This window comes from Chanos chanos, chromosome 6 (genome assembly GCF_902362185.1).
Source record: "Chanos chanos chromosome 6, fChaCha1.1, whole genome shotgun sequence".
NCBI classification, from domain to species: Eukaryota; Metazoa; Chordata; class Actinopteri; order Gonorynchiformes; family Chanidae; genus Chanos; species Chanos chanos.
In genome coordinates, this window is record NC_044500.1 from 27,553,414 (window position 1) to 27,573,972 (window position 20,559).

General features: G+C 41.5%; 2 protein-coding genes across 2 annotated transcripts in view; both read right to left on the bottom strand.

Annotated features, from left to right (window-relative positions):
- Positions 1-1,319: 1,319 nt before the first annotated feature.
- mybphb (myosin binding protein Hb) lies at positions 1,320-12,625 on the bottom strand. Its single transcript, XM_030777748.1, has 12 exons — positions 12,346-12,625; positions 10,407-10,421; positions 9,803-9,865; positions 9,482-9,616; positions 8,241-8,408; positions 5,432-5,520; positions 4,902-5,097; positions 4,636-4,775; positions 4,120-4,279; positions 3,705-3,841; positions 2,284-2,470; positions 1,320-1,351 (listed from the first exon to the last, which is right to left on the bottom strand). Exons 1-12 carry the CDS (start codon positions 12,623-12,625, stop codon positions 1,320-1,322), a joined length of 1,602 nt encoding a protein of 533 aa, XP_030633608.1.
- A 4,307-nt stretch (positions 12,626-16,932) lies between these two features.
- nav1b (neuron navigator 1b) overlaps positions 16,933-20,559 on the bottom strand; it is a 51,384-nt gene continuing 47,757 nt past the window's right edge. Inside the window, exons 24-30 of the mRNA XM_030777090.1 lie at positions 19,118-19,353; positions 18,773-18,927; positions 18,597-18,668; positions 18,203-18,399; positions 17,924-18,042; positions 17,313-17,510; positions 16,933-17,025 (exon numbers count right to left, since the gene is read on the bottom strand). Coding sequence (XP_030632950.1) covers positions 16,933-17,025; positions 17,313-17,510; positions 17,924-18,042; positions 18,203-18,399; positions 18,597-18,668; positions 18,773-18,927; positions 19,118-19,353 — 1,070 coding nt within the window. The remainder of the gene's footprint in view (positions 17,026-17,312; positions 17,511-17,923; positions 18,043-18,202; positions 18,400-18,596; positions 18,669-18,772; positions 18,928-19,117; positions 19,354-20,559) is intronic.

The following is a 20,559-nucleotide window of genomic DNA, read 5'->3' on the forward strand; positions in this document are numbered from 1 at the left end:
ATAAATAGGTGATACAACCAAAGCAGTTGTTGACATATTATATGCTCGAGGTCAAAGTGTCAAAGGCATGAAAAAGATGTCTTCATAATTCTTTTCATATGTACAGTATGCATCATTGTATTGCGTTTTCTGTCTTTCAGCAGCATCTTCCTACTCCTGAAAAACATGAAAAATAAAACTGGATTAATTAGTGGTTAATGCGATTTGCTAATAAGGATTTTTCAAGAACCAGGAGCACTGGGCAGATGTAGGGCATGGAGGGAGGGAGGCAGAGAGGGAGGTACAGTAGGTGCTCACCTTTTGTAATGGCACTCCTCCTCTTGCTGCTCCTAATTTGGGACTGGAACATATGGAGAGGGGAAATAACAAGAAACAGGTGTCAGTGGCCCCTCTGGTATTTTTAACTACATAAAAGTCAAGAACAGCATGTTTTTTTGTTTATAGACCTTAAAGCACTCTTTAACCACAGCCAATCACAGGTATTTAAACAGTTTTTTTTACTTCTTCTCTTATAACAGCACACTATCCATCTACTCTAAACAGACAGTGAGTACAGAAGAAAAAAAATCAGCAATAAGCACAGAAGAGCAAAAAGGGAAACAGAATGAAGCTGCTGAGTTACAAGGCTCTAATAAGTGAGAGCGGGAACTATGTTTACTCAGAGCAGCCTTACAACAGTTAGATGTCTGTGTGTGTGTGTGTGTGTGTGTGTGGGGGCAGAGTGCTTGATTGGAGCTTGCCCTGGCTGTGGCTTTGCAGCACTAATAGGGGCAGACTGGGCTGCTGAATCAGGGAAATGTGATTTGGTTTCAGCCGTTACACATGTGGAGGTATAACAGATTTAATTTATGGGCATTACCACTCAGAGTCTTCCACTGCTAAAGGCTATGATCTCCAAGTTTAGTGCCTGCCATGTAAGGTCAGCACACACACAGAAGACAGATGCCTTGTCAGGACTCAAATAGATGAAAAGTACTTGGAGCTCTAAATGCTTCTCCTCTATTTTGACTACATCTTTTCACTATAAAGTTTGTAGAAATGTATCAACCACAATATCAATAACAGAAACCAGGACCAGAATCAGATGCAGGTGCTGTTCCCTTGACACGTGTTTTATTTTTAACACAATTTTGTGCAGAATGTTTATTGTTTATCACCAAGAACTGAAATATGTATGTAGACCACTTTTATTGTTATAAGAAAGAAAGAAAGAAAGAAAGAAAGAAAGAAAGAAAGAAAAAATTTTATGTTTAAACAGTCATAACAGTCATGGTAAAGTCATTGTATAGAGACTGACCTTCCTGAGTATGAGTGTAGACTTATTTCTTATCAGCATCAGCAATCACAGGCTCTGTAAGGGAAACAAAATGCTATTAGAGGTTATCACAGACACACACACACACACACACACACAAATATAAGCCCTCATTCCAGCTGACATCCAAATCATCCATAAAAAAAGAAAAGCTTCATCAGAATGAACACAATGTATGAGCCCATTAGGGTCCACATGCAAGTCGAGAGCCAAACAATTTTGGCTCTGTGGACAAGGGCACTCAACAATGCTGTGACTTTTGTCAAACTTGACATGTCAATTTTAATACTCTTACAGCCTTTCCATGAATGTAAATTTCAAAATGCTCATAAAAGTCTTTAACAAATGTTTGACAAACCGTTGCTATGCTACTGCGGAGTGTTAACACGTCCTAATGAGGTAGCAGGAGAAGACAGAGTTTATACACTTGTAATAACCTGGCTTAAGAGGATTAAATCCTCCTAATTTAGCTATAAAGTGGCATTACCTTTGAGATGGTGTCTTTGGATTTGTGCCAGGCAATTAAATCATCAAATAAAGCTGTTTATTGCAGCGTTAAAAGTTAGACGAGTAAACATTTCAATCAGCATCCACATATTTTTTCACTGACAGAAATCAAACAATTTTTTTTAGATCTGTACCAAGCCCAGACTTGTGTAATTAGATACGACAACTTGGAACAGCGGTGCTGCCTTTCTACAGCTAGCAAGGTAAAATATTGCCATTAAATTGCTCTACTGCTAGCCAGTGTCAAAAGTTCTAGACATGCAACAGCTTTGACAAAATGAATAGCAGGTCCATTGGCCCTCATTTGGGATATACTGACATGTAGATTTGTCTGTCTGTAATACCCGGCCAGACTACTGAAGTCAACCTGTGCTAATAACAGCACTTTGTAGGAATAAGAGTGTAGGAATACCTTCAATGCTTTGTTCCATAAGATCTGCTTAAGCCTCATGGTCACTTACGTTTGATCTCCAGTTTGCAGGTCACAATAGCCTCTCCCAGCGCGTTCTTGGCCCGGCATGAATACACACCGCCGTCAAAGTTGCCAGGCTTACGAATTTCAAGAGAGCAGATACCCTGGTTGTTTATCTGCCTGAACTTGGGGTCATCACCAATGATCATTTGGTTCTTCATCCATTCGATCTTAGGCTGCAAAAAACAAACACACAGATGATTTATCATGTAAACATAACACTTTCATCCATTTTCTTTTCATTTGTGGTGTCGTAATGTTAAGATGACACTGAAATAATTCATAATGAGGCTATTCTCTACTCCAAAGCGTCACATTTTTTAAACTGTTAGCAGCAAAACTGCTAACAAATAAGTTATGAGTGTTTATAGAAGTACTTATAAGAGGCACTGAGAAGCTGCAAACAGCCTGCAAAATGCTCCAAGCCCTTTGCCTGATCCAACATAATCCACCAATCTATCAAAAATAAACTGAAGGAGACATGTTATGTTATGCAAATTGTGGTGGTAAGTTCAGTCATTGGATACGTTCTCTACATGCCCTCTGTGTGGGGGGCCTGAGCTTCCAATGACAGGGCCACCGAGTGGCAGAGCCAGGACACCCCCAGTATCCAAAGAACCAGGAATGTCACTTATCCAGTGCCTGCTATCATTCACCTCTGAGGGGACTCTGTCTACAGGCACAAAGAGAGTGCCAGATTCCTACAACTCAGTGGCCTACTCAAACGTTAACCTCACGGCCACCTTAATTCACAAAAACTCAGTGGGACTTAGTGGAGCTAGAGTACATCGATCCACAATCAGACAAATGTGTCAAGCCCATCTGTCAGACTGGAGCTGGGGGGACAGGGGGGTCAATTCCATTTCAACTCCAATAAATCTGCAATTGGTGCAAAAGTTCCTCTGACTGAAACCCAGCTCAGAGAAAGATCCCTCTGCAGATTCCATCTTTTAATTTTTTTTTCTAACACAGAAATACAAATGCCCAACAATGTAGGAAGATCAGATAGAATAAGACAGACTGATTAACAAAATAGAGAGGCAGGCAGGCAGGCAGACAGACAACCTGTCAGGACAGGCAGAATATCTCAGACTGTCAGAGGTCTAACAGGACAGCTGGGAATTCTGTGCACAGAGTGCAGCAGATAGTAATAGACTGTGGGTAATGGGTGGGGGCATCCTGGCTATAGTTGTATATAACTCCTCTACAAAGCAAAGAGCTGTCAAGCAGCACTGCTCTCGGGTAATTTGGCTTATTTCATTTAGGTTTCAGGAGGTAAGACATCTTGGCATCTTCTCTAAAAGTTTCATACAGAGAATTTCCAATTTTGATGTTTCAAGTATTTCATATCGAGCTTTCATGCCAGACCACCTTTCACTGACACAGCAGAGACAGACGTGTGATGGTTACCTTTGGGAACCCTCTAACAGCACACAGCAGCGTGGCGTTGTAGCCGACGGTGGTGGCGTGGTCTGTCAAGGGGGTGGTGAATTTGGGAGCCTCGCTGAAGTCATGCTCTTTGTACTCAGGAGGCTTATAATCAATACCTACAAAAAAATGTCAACCACACAATTTATGTTGATGTAGAATCTCTTCGGACCGACTCTTTCCCCAAATGATACATATGTCTGAGAACTAAAAATGTAACAGTTGGATGGAATTGGTCCTCCATGACTAGAAAATAAGCCTTGAAAGTAAAGACGCATATTAGGTAACCTGTTTACTATATTGAATTTAATTTATCTTTATTTTTTAACAGTACTTTGCCCATCATAAATATTACCATCTACAGGCCCAGGAATGGGAAATGACAGTAGGTTCTCACCTGTCTTCTGAATAGTGGCACTTGTCTTGGTAACAGCGGCATCCTCACTTCTCCCACACTTGTTCTCTGAAAAGACCCTGAAGGTGTAGGTGTTGCCCATGATGAGGTCTGAGATGGTGGCATTTGTCCTGTGGTAATGCTCCACAATGGTGTACCAGTCCTGGAGGCAGAATGTGCCAGTGTGTGAGAGTCACTAATGTGAGGATTTGTACAGATTTTGAGTCATTTTCCTATCCTGTGATCATATATAACAATTAAATGGGATGACACATTCCAGTATTGCTAACGTATGCGTTACTAACTATTTAGAAGCACGGTTGATGACTGGCACATGTGTTGACCTGTTGTATGGATAAACAAAAATGATTTTCCTTTTTGCAACCACACAAGAGGATTAGAATTCACGGTACAACAAAGTCCATTGCTGGGAAAATGGGCATAGAACATAAGAAATTAGCCCAAGGAATAAATCTCCTTTTGAAACATTGCAATGAAAGAACTCAGCCAAATGCTAACCCCAGTCTTTTTGTCTGCCTTCTGAATTGTGTAGCCAGTAATTTCTGTGTTTCCATTGTCCGTGGGAGGAGTCCATTCCAAGGCAACATTGAAGCCCCAAGTGTCCACAATCTTCACGCTGGCAGGGGGTCCAGGCAACTCTGTAGATGAAACAAGTTGAGGATTAATTTGTGATTGCTTTGATACTGATTAAAAAAAAAAAAAAAGGGAAATCACTTGAGGCTTTGGAGTTATCCATTAGAACTGGTTCTCATTTGTTAACCCACCAACAATCTGCAGGACAAAGGAGGCTTTGTCCTCAAAGCTGTCAACCTTCACGGTCATCTCATACGTGCCGGAGTCATCTCTCACGGACTGACGGATGAAGAAGATGCTGTCCTTGTCACTGTTGCGAATGTTGACCTTCTTATGGTCGAGAGGCTGGCCATTCTTGGTCCAGGAGACCACAGGCTGAGGTTTGCCCTGCAGGAAACAGGCACTGTTGTTCACACATGTGTTACAATTAGTGGCTTTCTAACTCCTAACTTCACACATAACCAAAAGACTTTCAGAAATAGAAAGACTTTCAGAAATACCCAAGATGGGGAAAAAGAACTATATGACTGACATATTACCTATGTTACTGTCAACTGTCGTTTAGCTATGATGTCTTAAATTCTAATATATGTTGTCATAAATTGACAACTGTTATATTGGGCTTATGAAAGTGTAATCTATCACATTTCTCTTGGTTTTACGTGCTTTAACTGATGGGCTACAGGTAGAAAATGATGACTTAATTTAAAAGTTCACATACGTGGAAGGGAATGACGAGGTTGACCTTCTCCCCAACGTTCTTGACATACCTCTGTCTGAGGAAACGAGGCAGTCGGATTTTGGGGCGGTCTACAAAGGAGAGTAAAACATTATGTTAACCACACAAGCATGCATTTCTATAAAATTAACTTGTCAGTGAACCAAAGGAGCAACCAAAAAATAAAAGGATCTGTTTGGTAATACTGGTTGAGAGAGAAATATTTTAATAACTATGTAAGCACTCTGATTCTGCTTGGGCAAACAGTCGCAGTGACATCTGAACTGCACACCATGTACAACAAGCTTGCTAGCTTGCTAGGCTATAACATGATCTACACTCTCCATGCTACAGTAGGTGAGAGCCAAAATGTAACCCAGTGAAATTCCAGTGTGATCTTGCCAAGGAAAAAACTATTCATGCATCAGACCTACTCTAAACATGGATAGGAACGATTGCAGTCTTACACAGGAACCACTTGCATGACGCAGACCAAATTCAAACCAAGTGGTATGTATGCAAAAGTTGACTGGCCAGTTACCTTTTTAACACCTTTCTGCTAATGGATACCATAAAGCTCTCTGATGCAGATCTACTTTTAGGAAGGACACCTGCTGACTATGGGACTGCTACCCTAATCCTAGCCATAAATAGATTGGTCCAATGCCACCCTTCCCCCTCCTAACATATGATGGAAAGACTATGTTACATTCAACACTTAAAGGAGCTGGATATGGTGTAATGCATAGGCTAGCAAACTATGACAAATCACACCAGTCAAAATGATAAAAAAAAAAAACACAAACAGAAAGAAAATTATATAATTATGTAACAAAACTATGATTACTGTTCTTGTCTTAGCTATCATCCAAACAATTCATTTCTTTATTCTTAATTCCACCCTGTGCTTTGTACTACACTGTGACAATGGGGAAAACATCTTGGCAATAATGCACTGTTTTTCAACTTGGAAAGGTCATTTTGACAGGGAAAATATTCAACTACTTTGGTGAAGGATTATTTTAACAGTGTATTAGTCTTGATTTCAGACTTGACAAATCAGTGGTATGCAATACAAAGACTCTTGAGCAAGAAAAACCTTTCTTGAGCGATTAAGCACCAAGACAGTGTGGCTTTGCACTGTGAAACAAAGGCTGCCTTGCGTACCAATGGTAAAACAATTACTCGTTGGGAGCTACTAAAATACAAATATATCCTGCAGGATGAAAATATTAAACACACCAGACATAACATAACTTGTACTTCTTCCACCAGGTGTGCATCTGTGTCCTTGGTTGACACTCTTTCTTTCAGTGCTTGATCATATGCAAAAAAATGCCTTTTAGAATCCATGGCATGTTGCAAGATAAACAGAGCATCTCTGGTAGACTAAAACGGCTTTGGGGAAACCTGAGCCTGCAGCCGACTCTCTGTGCCCTGTGAGAACATATGGGAATGTCTCCTTCCCCCAGTGAAACCATTCACACTTGTCACCATTGCTCTTGTGGGAGGCAGTTTGACAACAGTCCAAAGCACATACTGCCAAAGGTTTCAAAGCCACGCAAAGCCTCCCATATGTAATCCATGTTAATAGAAGGTACTTCCGAGCGATTTTCCAAGGATTTGTGACAGGAGTTGTTGTTTTTACCAAAGGAGATAATTCCACCATGGCCTGACACCATGGAGCTGTTCGGCATGACCACTGCACCGTCTCCCTTCCTCTGTACTTGTTTGGACTCAGGTTACATTTCCATCCAACTCAACGTTCCAGCCTACATTTATGATTTCTTTCTTTAGAGCCCTTGTACATTTAGATTGCCAATGAAACTACATGCAAAGCAATGCATTTGTTGAAGCTTAGATGGGATAAGCAGCGTGGGACACTGCCAAGATAGGTACTGTGCAGTAGATATTTTTATCCAGAAGACCACCCAAAAATCGGACATGGAGCAAATGTGTTTATATACATATTTATATATATACATACATATGTATGTATGTGTATAGATAGATAGATTTGCTAATTCAAAAATATATGCACATATTTTTGAATTAGCAAAAAAAGAGAGACAGACCATTACATGATTACAGATCAGGTCTGAGATCTGTCTTCTTGATCATCCAAGAGTTCAAGAAATGTTTTTGATTCAAGTTTTACTGTAGGAGCACCAACATACAGTCCATCTGTTCATGACCATCTATAAGTACACCAGACTGTTCTCCAGGACAAATGGGCATGAAGAAAACAGTATTTTTGTCTATGACTGTCTCTGCTGTGTTGCCTCGTGGTATACCAATTTGGCATTTGGTCCATTCTACATTAAATGAAATGCAGTCTTAATTTTCATCTGAACATATTGTTTCCTTCACTTGGTTTTCTGTAACGCCCTAATTTGATATTTGCACGACTGTAAGCTAAGACACCAAAAGTTGTCAAATGGATTTATCGCTCCACAACTGCCCTGGGTCCAAGAGATGGTTGGAGGTCCCTGGAAAACTTTCATCTGTGATCTGCCAACAGTCCGACAAGGATGCTAAGAGTAGTACACTGGTCTAGACTATTACTCTAGTGAAGGACAGGCTTAGCTACAGGTTTTGGATATCTGAGATGGTAATGATACCCTCTGATCTTTAGAGTAGCTATTTCTACAGTAGAGAAGACGAATGCCCATGCACAGTTGGGCATGCTGCCTTGTAAAACCCAGTAGCCAAAATGCACTGACAGTTCTAGCTCCATGGTTTGGCTCCGAATGTAGCTTTGTCACTGCTGAAAGGAAACAAACCACCTCTTGGCCAAACTGCCATGACTTACCCACAACCTCCCTTACAACGACGGGATCGGGTAGAGTGGCAGGGGGGCTACGGCCGCCAGGGTTCATAGCCACCACCCTGATGTGCAGGCGGTCCCCGGTAGTCTGGTTTTTGATAACATAGCGGCAGGACACAGTCAGCTCCTCATTTGCTGCCTTCCAATCGCTGGCTGTGAAACAGGCCAAGAACAAGGGATGGAACTCAGTTTGGGCATAAATTAGCATTTAGTATTAGTGTTTAGACTAAACAAGTCAAAATAAGAAATATCATTCTTAAAAGAAGTAGAGTTAACATTCAACATGATTCATCACAGGAGGAATAAGTGTTTTCGCCAAATTTCCAAAGCAATGTTTTTACATAACTTTGTATGTAAACAAAACACAGTTCCAAAAAGTTGGAAATAGCACTCCTGATCAGTAGCAGACTCTATCAGGAATTAAATGGGCGCAAGATTTGACAGGGGACATTTGTATCATTCTCAGACTTTCCTTCCCACATCACAGCCACCAGTAAAGTTCAGTGGACTGAGCTTACCTCAGAAATATCACTGAATGTCTGACTGACAGGACGTGGAATTATGGCCACTGGAATTGTGTGAAATGTGCTTCTGTTTAGCAAGTACCACTACAATTAAGAATGAAGTTTTGATATTATGTTGATGTCTACTGCTCCTCCAGTTCTTACATTGGTGGGAGTGGGGCCACTGAGGGGAGGGGGGAGGGACTTTCTGCAAACAGGCTTCCCTGCAACACTGGCCACTCCAAAAATGCCCCTCTCCTTATAGGGACACCAGTTAGGTGGGGATATAAATCAGTGACATTTAGGGACAGGTGTAGCTGATGGGCTCGACCGGCCAATAAAGCCATAATTTACATTTCACTGTGTTTAATTTGAGGTGCAGTTCAGTGTCACAAGGCGGTATTTAAAGACTGAGGTACTCATTAGAAGAGGAAAATGCTTTACAGTGCTCTTCACTGTCAGACTATGAACAAAACTATGGCTCTCCTGTGTTACGTCACTAATAAAACTGCTTGATTTTCTCCAGTAATCTGTAATAAACCACTAATTGTATTTTGCTGCATATCAGCCAGAGTCTAAGTTTTTAAGCAGTTTCACAGCAGTAGAAAGGCCAATACAAATAAATTTACGTCAACACATCCACCAGCTGTTGAAGTGTCGGGTTATCTTTACTAATGAAATAAAAAAACAAAAAACATCAGCTACCAGGTGAATTAGACTCACTTCCATCCTTGCAGATTTCAACAGTGTATCCATCAAGACCAGAGTTTCCAATAGTGGCAGGAGGCCTCCAGGTGATGGTGACTGATGTGTCGTTCACATCATCGACTGTCAGCTCCAGAGGCTCACTGGTGGGCTCTGGAAATATAAATGGGAAAAATCTCAAAATGAGCAAAGAATTCACAATGAAGAGGTCACACTCAAAGAGGTAACACTCAAATCTTTTGTGGCATTTTCCCTTTGCGAGTGGCTACGCGATGACTGTAGAAAGCAAGAGAAGCCTGAGAGTGAGGGCTGAAGCACTCCTCTGAACCATGTGTTTACCTGCAGGAGGAGGTGGCGTAGGAGGTTTGACTTCCTCAGCTGGTGGGGCTTCTGCAGCTGCAGCTGATGTTAAATAGGCATGTTTCCATTAGAAGCAGCATATCAAAAAGCATTGGTTGAGGATTTGGATTATTTGTTCTATGCAGTTAAAGTACTAGAGTTTGGATTATCATCTGTCGAAAATTTAAAAACAAAAAAGTATCTAGTAAATCCAAATCAATCTCCAAACTGAATATTCACTTTAACTCCTCCTAAGAGACTCAGCGCTGTTTGTACAGAAACTACCAAGAGTATTATGATGGTGCTTTACCATCGGCAGGTGTCTCTCCTTCAGCTGGTGCAGCGCCTTCCGCAGCAGGGGCAGCGGCAGCTAACGTTGAATGTTAAAGGATCGGTTTAGATTAGCAGCAAATGCAAATCCGTGTTTCAAAATCCTGCACTGAATGGCAATAATGTTGAAACAAGGTGCTTGTCATGAATAGCTTATTTTATTTGCTTATTTTTGTGGGGTTATGTCCAAATAAATTGTTACTGAGGAGTGTGAGGAAAAGGGCGGAAGATAGAAAGAGGTTTTTATGTTTCGCTGTGAAGCTGCGGAAATTACCATCAGCGGGCGCCTCTGCAGCAGGTGCAGCGTCAGCGGCGGCTTCTTCAGAGGCGGGAGCGGCGGCTAATTTCATACATTAGATTTTGCGTTAATAGGCTGCTGTTAGTAACTGATTCTCTTGATGAAAAAGTAAATAAACAGAGTTAATGTATCGATTAGCTTACTGTTAAACCGTGAATTAAAAAAATACGTAACGAAAAAGTCAAATAATCAAAAATAAAATTGTGAGTAAAAGAATTATATCATGTATGTTCATTTAAAAATGTGAAGAAATAAAACTCCTTCACGTTTACCCTCAGCTGGTGCCTCAGCATCGGCAGCAGGAGCAGGAGCGGCGTCACCGGCGGCGGCTGGTGTTAAATGTTTGATGTTAGTGAGACTGGTGGTTGTTAAATAAGAGCGCTAGGCTACAGAGGGAAGTCTGATTTCCCAATAGGCCTACACTATAACTGTGAATGGTGTAATCTGTCAGCAAGGTAGTGGCAGGTTACCCTCAGCCGGAGCTTCTGGAGCAGCCGCGGGAGGTTCTTCGGCAGCAGCAGTAGCTAATGTTAAAACGTTAATGTTAAAATGTTAGATTGGTTAGGTAAGGTCATATTGCCTGAGGAGGAAATACCACAGTTCGCTATATATGCCATGATAGTACCAATACTTTGGGATAATGTATGGTTGGGTGACAATGCTTTGCTTCACATTTGTGAAAGCTCCAATGTTAAGACTGAATTGATTTCGTTAATGTACATGCTGCTGTGTTACCCTCGGGCTGGGCTGGCGCCTCTGCGGGCGGTTCAGCAGGCACTTCAGGAGCGGGTGCAGGGGCTTCTTCGGCAGGAGCGGCTGGTATTAGATGTTAAATGTTAACTGTTGTTGCGCTGGTGATCAGGAGCGTAACTAGCCATAGGCTCATGTTAGGGAGAATTTGCAGATCAGATGTACCGATACTGGATTCATAAGCACTGTTAGATTGTTATTTATAGGCTACATGGAGAAATAGGGAACAACAGAAAACAGTACATGGAAAATAAGCACAGCGTCAATGCGTTACCCGCGGGTTCTGCCGGCGCCTCAGCTGGCGCTTCAGCTGGAGTGGGAACTTCCTCAGCAGGAGGTGCTGATGTTAAAAATGTTAGACGTTAGAGCAGCTGATGGACAACAGCTTTATAATGTGGTAGTAAGATGCTCGAGTAGAGTAACGAAGTTCACAAAGTAGTATTGAGCACATTAAAACAAGTAAAGCGTTGGGTGTTTGATTATGTTACCCTCAGCCTCAGCAGGTATCTCGGTTTGAGCAGCGCTTTCTTCTGCGGCGGTTTCTGCGGCAGCTGATTGTTATTTAGAAGGGTTAAGCTCATTCATTAAAGCACAGGGAAACTCGACAGTGTTCACAGTTTGTGTCTATCATAAGCCAGTTTTGTTGCTCTTCAGTACTTCACAGATGGCTTGTTTAACAATGTGTTAAATTTTGGTCCAAGGAGACAAAAATGACTATCGAGAACTGTCAACACGCATGCTCACACCAGACGGATAGTGACAATCTATTTAAGAATCCAACTGACCAAACAGTGACCGCTAACATAAGTACGACAGGGTTGTTATGTGCAAAGAAAGAGAGACTGGTCAAGCAAGGGCTGAGTCTTTTTTTTCTTTTTTTTCAGTGAGGGTGACGGGGGGAAGGGGCAGGCAGTCATCTGACGTGTACCTCAGAGTTTTCCAGTAATACAAGAGACATATGTGAATTCCATAGGGACATCATCAAAAGCTGATGCTTAGCAGTTACGCGTTAATATTAATGACATGCTTTAGTACCTTAACAAAAAAGCTAATGTTTTGATTGTGCACTGACTCTAGGATAGGACAGGTTGCACATGCACGTGAGATTTGCGGAGTATCTTCAGCGAGACTAAGTTTCGGGGTTTCCTTCAACACAAAACGGTACCTTCAGGTGGAGGGGGTGTAGGTGCTTTGGGTTCCTCCGCTGGTGGGGCCTCAGCGGGAGGAGCTTCAGCGGGAGGAGCTTCGCCTTCAGGGGCTGCAGCGGGAGCAGCCTCTTCTGCTGGAGGAGCTTCTGCTGGAGGTGCCTCTGCTGGAGGAGCTTCTGCTGGAGGAGCCTCGGCTGGAGGTGCCTCTGCCGGGGCAGGCTCAGGTGCAGGTTCTTCCTTCTTCTCCTCCTTCTTTGCCTTCGGCGATTTTTTGATTGGGGCTGGTTTAGCTGGCATGATTGTCCGAGTTACTAAACTCCTCACGTTAGAAACTCCTTCGACTGCGACTCTGGCAAAGGCGATTTCAAATTTATAGCCCACGGCGCCTGGTCTGTTAACTCCACCCTCTCCGGACTTACTTGTCACAGCTGAAGCTCACTCGTCCCCTGTCATATTGGGCTGTCCACGACACGACTCGACTGTAGTTTCTGGTCACAACCTTACTTTAGCTGGCAAGGACTTTACCCTTCAGGCACGTCGCTCGATCAATGAGTAGAAAATTTCTTTAAAATGAATCATAACAGCTATGAAACAACGTTTTATTGCTATTATTATTATTATTATTATTATAACCACACATAATGTAGTAGTAGCAATTATAATCGCACTATAGGACCATGAAGAGGAGTGACATTAGAATTAGCACTGTGATTGGAATTTTGACAAACTAGGCAAAGAAACAAAGATAAAGCAGAGGTAAAGAATGGTGTGGCTTTATTAGGACAAACGGACAATGCTGGACTTGTGGACATCATCTCAGAAGCATTCCAGTTTCCTCTCTCTGTGCCAGGCCAGTTTATTCACAAGAAAAAAAAACACAATTTCCTCTCCCAATCCACATGTCTCTAAGAGATTTCCTTTTCCCCAAAATGATTGTTGTCGCAAATGTTGGACTTGGTTATTTACAATGTTTACAGTAATGAAGCTCTGTACAAAAAAAGTGAAAAGAACATTTTACAAATGATTATTTGGGAAAGATTACAAATAATAGAATAAAACCATTCCTCCAAGACCCTCTCCACTTCCAACATTAAGTTGACCTCATAACAGTTTTGGTTTCACATCGAACTGACATGCGTTAACAACATTTAGAAACCCATTGCACGTCCATTGCACATTGTAAGTTACATTAGATACCATTGTGTTACCTTGTATAGTAGAATAAGTTTATTTTGAATCAATAACAAGCTTTGCATGATGTATGTGACTAATCAGCAACTTGTAGTGGACCTGAACTATTCTGACAGTTTCGTCCCTAGCAGTGCCAGGCCCTATCATGTCAAATGGAACAAAATCTTTGGCTTGCACTGACAAACCACTTACACGGAGCTAAAAACAAATGGATCCTGCACCTGACTGTCTCAATGCCCAGGGCAAGTCTTTTCCACAGCACTGCAAAATAAGGCAAAATAACCTACTCTGCTCTCAGCATGACAATTCCACTAAAACAACTGGTTTTCTTAGAGAGAGAGAGAGTGAGAGAGAGAGTGAGAGAGAGAGAGAGAGTGAGAGAAGAACAGAGAGAGAGAGAGACAAAGAAGATGAACTGTACTAAAATACAAGTTCATTGAGGACTAGAAAAGGATAGTTCTTTTTTTTGTTCCCATTTGCTTTTGCCAGTAGAAGTTGCTGCATAGTCTTTTCATGTGAGATTTAGCACAGCACAGCACAGCCATCACAGAATTACAGGCACAATAACCAGAGACATGATGCAGACAATACACAATGGCTTTTGTTACCAAGATACATTACACAGTCTTTTTTGACATGGGAACAGCAATAAACTATCCTCAAAGGATTGCACAATTCATCTTCTATTACTCTTTTGTTGAAGAATTCAAAACATGTTTCAAATAGAGACTGTTTTTCATCTTCCTAGAGATTCTAATCACTGATGTTTCAATTACAAATCATTTTTCTTTTTCACACAGAAGAAATTACGCCGTTATGAGTTCATTTTCTTTACCCGATTTAATACGCTGAAGTTTAAATTTAAGGATGGAACAGACTGGACTCCGGTCCATTTGTGAGACAAGAGAAACACATACGTTAATTTGCCAAGGCAGCAAAAGCCATTGACTTAATGTCTGAGCTAGCAAAGTAATCAAATGGTCTTAAACAGCATGGAGAAGCAGTGTTGCAAAGGTACTGAAGGAACAGTCTGCTTTTTTTTTCTTTGACTAAAACTACTGCTTTATTGGACTCCTCTTTAAGGACTTGGATAATAAACTGCTTTAAAAAAAAAAACCCTTATACATATTCTTCCTTTCTCTCTTCTATCGATGAAGACAAAAATCTGACATTCATATGTACACAGATGATTTCTTGATTAGTTACAGTTGAGCTATGATGAAGGAAGAAAAGTAAATAAAAAAAAAAGTTGAACTATGTTATAGAATCAGCTGAATACAAAGAGAATGTCTTTTAAAACTCATTGTGTCTGGCGTTGAAGATCTACATGCAGTTTTAACCAGAAATGAATCACAAGAATTTTATCATGATTTCTTGTTTCCGGGGGCAACAGAGGGAAAATTACTGGTCCACCACTGCTTCTATTGACTGAGAGAAAAATAAAAGATTCCTGTCTGCTGCATGCAGTATATTTCTTTTTTTTTTTTTAACTGTTGTCTACTGCTGGGGATGTGACCATTTATTTACAAAGCACATAGTTGTAAGAGAGCGCCTAGAGTACAGATATGACTTGCTTTCTTGTTTCCAAAGAAAGATATTGTGATATGCTGACCAGTAATATCCAGGAGCAACTGTAGGTGAAATGATGGGGGGGGGGGTGCACATGAAAGGATTTGATTAATGATTATAGGACAGGGAGTACACCTCGTGAGGTTTGTTCTCTTCGGTTGCTATAGGAGAAATCATTACAGCATTGTAGCTTGTGCTATACTCAAGCCCTTAGATGCTGTAAGATCACAAGGGTTACAGCTGGCTACCATGAACAAAACATGCTGAAAATAGAACATGCTAGTTCTCTACAGGCTGGCCATACAATATTTGATAGCACCAGATTATTAACAACAATCCTCAACCACAGTCTTTTGGATCTGTCTGTATTTTTGCTTTGGTGGCCCCTTAATAACTCTAAATAACTGATAAAGACCTGCTGATGTAAAGTAGGACACAGGCTATTTGGTTTTCTGAAACTTTTTGCACCATACAAGTCAGAGTGGTTGACTGACGAGACAAAAAAGAATGCTGAATTACCATTGGAATTGGATGCCTGAGATTACAAACCACTGTGACCTGAGATCACTTTAAAAGCCAAATGAAACATACCTCGTATGATAACCGCGGCAAGGCATAGACTGCGCAAATCTATTTATCTGTCAGGTCTCTGAGTTCACTTCTTCCGTTCAAAGGCAGAGAAAAGGAAAAAACGACAGCTTAATCACTTTAAATTCAGGTTGTCTAAACAGTCGATATATGCTAAATATGAATTTGAAGCACAGCTCACTTGACTGGAACATTTTGTTTTACATTTCAGTTATGATTTTTTTTTTGTCAGTTTGAACATCTTGCCTGAACATGTACTTATCATCTCCAACCTTGATTTCTACAAATGCCCTAAATTTATAGGAATGTTTTGAATGGCATTTCTGTAAGAGTTGTTGAAATGTGACAAAGCTGATAACTGATTTTTTTTTCTATTAACTAAACAGCAGTTTTAAATTTAGCAAGTGCCTGCAAAGTTAGTCCTAACACTGCCCCCTAAAGGACCAACAAAGGAAAATATTTTCATTCCACGTTGTGCCTTCCTTTATTTGTACCTCCTGAAACCTCAGCCTATAACAATGCAATCAGATAATATATGACATTCTTAATCTGAGACATGTTTGATTAACATACTTGTAGATGTAAACTGTAAATTACTGATCACTGACTCTGTTAGACTGAAGGGGATATTGATCCTATGTCACATCCTATATCAGTGAGTTCATTCGCTTAGCTTTTGCCCTTACAAATGTTGCATCAAATATTGTGTGCTTGCAATCAGCAGAAACCACTGTAGACTGCGTTGCATGTATATAGTATAGGTATATATCAATGGCCACATTATTCATATGTTCAGTTATACTAAGTCTGAGATGAACTGACATGTGAAGGCTTTCTAATTGGATATAGCACCAGTTTTGAGTTGTAGTAGTGTGAGCAGCAGTGGAACAGTAAAGAGGCTCCCAAAAAAAAGAGAAGTTTTTTCACAACTCATATAATCTGCAGATATAACCTAAAGGAAAAAAAACTTTTCTTCATGGAACACTGGTTTCAGTACGTCTACGATTCTTGCAGTGTAAATGTCAGATATGTAGTGATGCTTAGCATAATTACACTGAAAAAAAAACAACAACAAAAAGAGATGAACATTAGGTCTAATGTCCAGTACAGGAGATCATGGACCTGATGAGTCTTTAGATGGAGCAGCATAAAGCCATTGGAGCACTCAAAGACACAGAAGGACTGGTCTGGAGAACTTGTGTCTCTCTGCTCTGCTCACAAGCTCAGGGGAGAGATGACGTTTCTAGGCTGATGTTTTATAATGTAGGTAGTTTTGGGTCCATGACTGTCTCTTTCTCAGGAGATTCTATGTAATTGGCTGCCTCCTGGAGTTTTAACAGCATAGCCATCTGCAATGAGAAGGACGGGAGGGGTGGAGTTACAAGTAAAGGACCAGTCAGCAACACTGAAGATAAAATCACCTGTCCAGTTCAACAGCACACTCTATATATCACTAATATCCCTTTCACTGGTTGATTCATTTTAACTCATTAGTTGTGAGCTAAATACAAGTTTTGCATTTTGTTTATTTAGGCAAATGCACTATTTTACATTTAAACTCCCTTAAAACAACTCACCCAAAGCCAAACCACTAAAATCAAAACTGTATTGAAGGACAGTAGAGCTGATAACTCACCAGTGGGTCTGATTCCATGGAGCTGGGCGGGGTCTCTTTATTGGGTTTCTCCTCTGCAGGTTGTCCTGGGCTTCCTGGGCCCATGCTGGGGGGTGGCAGATGGAAGAGCTTGGCCTGGTCTTGTTGTGCTGAAGGCCAGGGTAGCGTTCCCCTCACCCACTCCACAGGGTCCTCCCAAACTGCCTTCTGACCATGCACCTGCAGTACAGCACAGACAGTGCCTTGGCAACCCCACAGCATCCAATCTCTCCAGGCTCTTAAAACATGACACTCACTAAATACTGCAAACTGACATCTCCTGGGTTTCAGGGCAGTTTTATGACTGAGGGTACATGCTGTTAACATTTGTATATCAGTGTTTTCCAATCCACACCCACTGGCCTCTTTGACCTCTGTCTTTTTAGTTGTGGCTTAATTGGATCTGGCACACTAGTGCTGGGGAGAACTGAACATTGCTGAAGGTGGCCCATGGAAATGGTTTGAAATTTAACTGCAGATCATACTACAGCAGTGCAACAGTACATAAAGCTGTGCAAGCCATATTTAGTTATTCCACAAACTTGAAGCCCACGTGAGAATATTGTCTGTTTTAAATGAGGGGGTCAGTTCACCTTGATGCCGTCCTTGGCCCCCTCCTGCAGGTATGGGATGATGGAGTGGTTCCACAGGTCGATGAACCAGGAGCGGAACTCTTCAACTGTCACCGGGCAGGACAGGAAGAAACATGGGCCTGAAAAGACAGAAATACAGATAATACACTCTGGTTCCATCAACCAACAGAGACCAGTTAATGGTCAGACTTAATGGCCAGAGAAAGAACATCACCCACAGACAACCTGATCTGATGATAACAGATTAAACTGTAATCACGTGCAGCATCATAATCTTACCGATGAGGAAATCAGAGGTGCTGTGCTTCTCTAGGAAGGTGTGGAGATGGTACCATAGTTTAGGTACCCAGTCCAGCACCCTGAGGAGGTCCTCATTGGTCATATTCCTCTGGTCCTCCGCTTCCATCAGCTTCCTGTGCAAGTAACGGACCAGGAAGCCATTTGCTGGCTCCACGTTGTTAGAGAAAGTCACCATTCTGGAGATAAAAATGAGAAAAAAAAAAAACAGAACAGCAAGGTCATTGGAATGTTACTAGGCAAGATAAACATGTCAGGTGAAGTTTTAGATTAAGAGGTCAAAATAAAGAAAAGTTTTCCTGTCTTTGAGATCACAAGCTGATAAACAGTGGATTAGCTGACCGGCCACTGACAGGCCTTGGTGTAATTATGTTACCTGAAGCTGAGGTGCAGGCTGTGGTTTGGGGTCATCTTTACTGGCTGATTGGTGGTTCCGATAATGTATGGACTGAGAAAAGGGGACACAAATACCTGTATGAAGCCTTGTATGATTTGTGACATTAGACTGAGCAGGGTTTGTGGTTCAGAAGAAAAATAAGAATTTGAACTCACCATTTGTGATATTTACAGGTCAGAGCACCATTTACTAATTCACTGATGGATGCAGCATCATGCAAATCATCCAAAATGACAACCAATGGGATCTCGGCAGTGCTGGTCTCTCGATCAATCTGATTGGCCAGGTTGGACAGATACAGCTGAAGATCCTATGTAGAAAAAGGCACATCAAGGATGAAGACACAAAACAAAGTATACAGTATGCATACTTCTTAAATTATGGAAATTATTATGACTTTGTTGTTATTTCCCACACAAAGTCCTATTATTATATTTTATCACTGGTGTTTGTTGCTTGATTTCAGTTTTTGTTTTTTGCTTTTTTTTTTTTTGGCTTACCTTGCAGGACTGACGGTGCATATTGTAGGTGATGGCAATGCCATCCGTGACTTCGCGGGCGGAGCGCTCCACCAGGTACTCGGTCAGGCGGGAGGTGAGGTAGGTCTTCCCCGTGCCGCTGGGGCCAGACAGGATGATGCGACGGTGCTTTAAGAGCAGGCTGATATAGTGTTGCACCATGGGCTTAGGAATGAGAGTCTCAAACACCAGACAGTCCACACACTTCTCCTTCAGACCTGCACACACAGGGTAGGGACAGAGAGTTGGTTTTTTAATGCAGCATGTTTTAATGCTGACTTTTACAGGAGAGACAGAATGACAGTAAGCTGATGTTTCCATGAACATTTCCTAACGCCCAGTGGGGTGGCATCAGACAAAGTCTGGCGAGCCGGCAAAATATGGTTAAAAGTAATGAAAAAGCTCTGAAACCATTTTAAAATGGGGGGGTGGGGGTGGTATAAACCTCATTAACAGATTCAAATCAACTTAGTACTCAATTAACCTCTCATTCAGGGTGCTCATCAGAATCAAAGCTTTGTCATGAGTGAGAAGCTAAATTGCGGTTGAGGAACAGTTTTAGAGTTATGCTTAATAATTGCAAGAGAGTGGCGTGAAGCAGTGAACACAGACAGAGGAGTTGAGCCATTTCTTGTGTGGCTTTCCATTGCTGAGTAATTTACAGTATCACATGTCCTCTGTAAACAGCGACCAGAGTAGACAGTCTAATCTGAAAATAACCCCCTAGAACAAGCACCCAGGAGTCTGCGTGTTACTCGCCATTCCTCAGGCTCACATATCACTCCTCTGGCTTGGGTGGAAGGCTTGAGTTTGGGAAATGGGGTAGGTGGGTGGAGGGTAGTTAGGGGGGTGTACACACAAGTTTCCGTGGTATCTGAATTCTGCAGTGTTGTCTTTCTACATTCCCACTACACCAGGTGGGCCTAGGAACACTCAGTCAGTGAAACTATAATATTGCTACTAGCAAATACATACTAAGTAGCATTTTTCTGTTTTGTGTTTTGGGTTTTTTTTTTTAATTTTTGTAAAGATTTCTGTATTTGTGCATGTTTTCATAATTTATTTTATTTCGTGCACTTTATCTTTAAACCAAGTTCTAATCTCTCAGATGGCAACTGTCTGGGGTTTTTCTGAAACAAATGTAAGCCTAGCATAGCAGCAGCGACTGGCGTTATGCACTAGTGTAAATGCAGACTGCAGAGTTCCATTCCTTGACCTCTCTGTCTAAGTCGAGCGGCTATGTTATCAGGCTGTCTCAGATTACATGGACCACATCTTCTCTGAACAGAGAGTCAGACAGATCAGTCCTTCCTTTTCCAAAAACCAGTGCACAAATGGACACAGATCTGGAGGGCAAAGAATGATGACTTCTGAAGAATGGCGGGAGAGGAAGCCCCTGCTGCTCAGAAGCATGATGGGAAAGC

What these genes read in the sequence shown, in the direction of transcription:
- mybphb (XM_030777748.1), bottom strand. Translation starts at nt 12,625, where the DNA reads ATGCCAGCTAAACCAGCCCCAATCAAAAAATCGCCGAAGGCAAAGAAG. An exon ending in TGCCACTATTCAGAAGACAG is followed by an intron (nt 3,842 to 4,119) that starts GTGAGAACCTAC and finishes ATTTTTTTGTAG; the next exon opens with GTATTGATTATAAGCCTCCT. An exon ending in CTGCAAACTGGAGATCAAAC is followed by an intron (nt 1,352 to 2,283) that starts GTAAGTGACCAT and finishes TTTCCCTTACAG; the next exon opens with AGCCTGTGATTGCTGATGCT.